The sequence below is a fragment of the Medicago truncatula genome, chromosome 3 (genome assembly GCF_003473485.1).
Source record: "Medicago truncatula cultivar Jemalong A17 chromosome 3, MtrunA17r5.0-ANR, whole genome shotgun sequence".
NCBI classification, from domain to species: Eukaryota; Viridiplantae; Streptophyta; class Magnoliopsida; order Fabales; family Fabaceae; genus Medicago; species Medicago truncatula.
In genome coordinates, this window is record NC_053044.1 from 35,850,669 (window position 1) to 35,852,527 (window position 1,859).

General features: G+C 35.4%; 1 protein-coding gene across 1 annotated transcript; it reads right to left on the reverse strand.

Annotated features, from left to right (window-relative positions):
• Positions 1–793: 793 nt before the first annotated feature.
• LOC11415899 (senescence associated gene 20) lies at positions 794–1,630 on the reverse strand. The gene has a single exon (XM_024780123.2). It carries the CDS (start codon positions 1,374–1,376, stop codon positions 1,053–1,055), a length of 324 nt encoding a protein of 107 aa, XP_024635891.1. The 5' UTR covers positions 1,377–1,630; the 3' UTR covers positions 794–1,052.
• Between the last annotated feature and the right edge of the window lie 229 nt (positions 1,631–1,859).

Genomic DNA, 1,859 nt, shown 5'->3' on the forward strand with positions numbered 1-1,859 from the left:
TGTTTTTTTTTTTACACCCTTTGGTTCTTATAATATTAATCATTAAATTGATGAAAAAATATATATTAATTATAACTCTTATAAATTAATATTATTTCAAAAAGAATATTTGAAGCAATAAAAATTCATTTGCGATATGTCGAAATAATTTTTTAAAATGAAAATAAGATATTTAGTTTTAAATAAAATTAAAAGGGTACTCTAAAAAATACAATTAAAGGGATATTTTGATCATCACACGTTCAAAATCAATTTTAATTCAAAGTACCCAAACAACATCAACACATAAGAATCACTTTTAAATGAGTGTTTTCAAACATAAATCAATTTACATCAAATTCACTTCAACCAAAATCAATTTTCACCGCCGCCAAACCAAATTCATACTTATGTGACAAACAATCACTCTCCAGTGTCTAATGCAAGTGGTTTGTGCGTTGAATATATGAATGTTGTCAATTTTAGAGTACAACACCAAACACAATTGCTACAGACAAACTAAACAATTTAATTTCTATCAACTCTGATCATTTCGACATCAAATTAGTTAGATGTTCAGACTATACGTTAATGTTAGGTCAGTTTTAGACAAATAGTATATCTACTAAATGATTTTTATATAAAATTAACTTAAACCGAAAACAAAATGAAAAAACTAGAAAAAGAAAAAAATTAGAGTTGATTAGTCTGAAATGTAGATGGAAAACGAACTCTATTCTATATAAAAGAACAAAGCAGCAACTAGTCTAAAACTAGAATCGTTTTTCGAAAGAACGAACAAGAAGACAAACAGTAGTAAAACAAAGATTCATAGATCTTCTTATTATTTCATCATTCAAATACGACATTACAAACCAAAGAGACACACCCATAATAATAATGGTTCCACACAAGCAATCAAACTAAACAACCAAACAAAATAGAAAGAAAGAAAGACCACAATATTAAACACGACACCGACAGCAACGCGGTCTCACATCTCCTACGGAAACAAACACCGAAAGTCACGTCCACGTGAACAGCACACTTATTTTATTTTAATATTAATAATTTTATATTGCGAGGACCAAACCGGGTACGGATTTACCGACCCGATCAGAAACGCTACTTTCCCAAACACAATGAAAACCACCGGGATTAGCCGGCACAATCTCACCGGAGTCTTTCCCGGCGAAGTGTGTGACGGTAAGGGAAGTGTTGAAATACTCCCTAACCTGAGTGACTATCCCATCCACAACAGTCAGCGCGTGAACCCAGGAAATAGCGCGTGAGGTATCGCAGCCTTCAACAATAACGGTGGAGCCGAAAGAGATGACGGACTGAGGAACAAAACGGAAGGTATCAACGGCGGTGGTATCGCCAGTGAGTGTGCGCATCAAAAACTGATGAGAGGGTGGACCGTGAAACCACCACTCGAGATCAGGGGCGAGGATTCGAACCACGGTGTCAGAGTCTCGAGAGTTTAGGGAGTCATATAGTGTGAGAACCAGCTTTTGATTGCTGGAATCAGTGTCTTCGGTATTAACCTGAGAGTTAGCCAGATCGAGAAAAAAAAAAAGTGGTTTTCTAGAAATTTCTGAGTTTGGGATTTTGGATTAGGTAATGGAATGTTGTAAATGATACTTTGTGGTTGAAATGGTGTGAGGTTTTTATAGAGAGGTGTTTGTGATTGTGTGTGGGTGGGTTTAGGTGGAACTTTGTTGTGTGATGACGTGGTGTGTTTTGATTGGGTGGATTGAAGGAGGGTGATGAACTTTTGGAGTTTGATCTTTTGATGTGATACGCGTTTATAGGTGGAACACGAAAGTGATGCAAATTGACAACAATAACTCCACTTTTTGACCTTTCAACACTCGTTT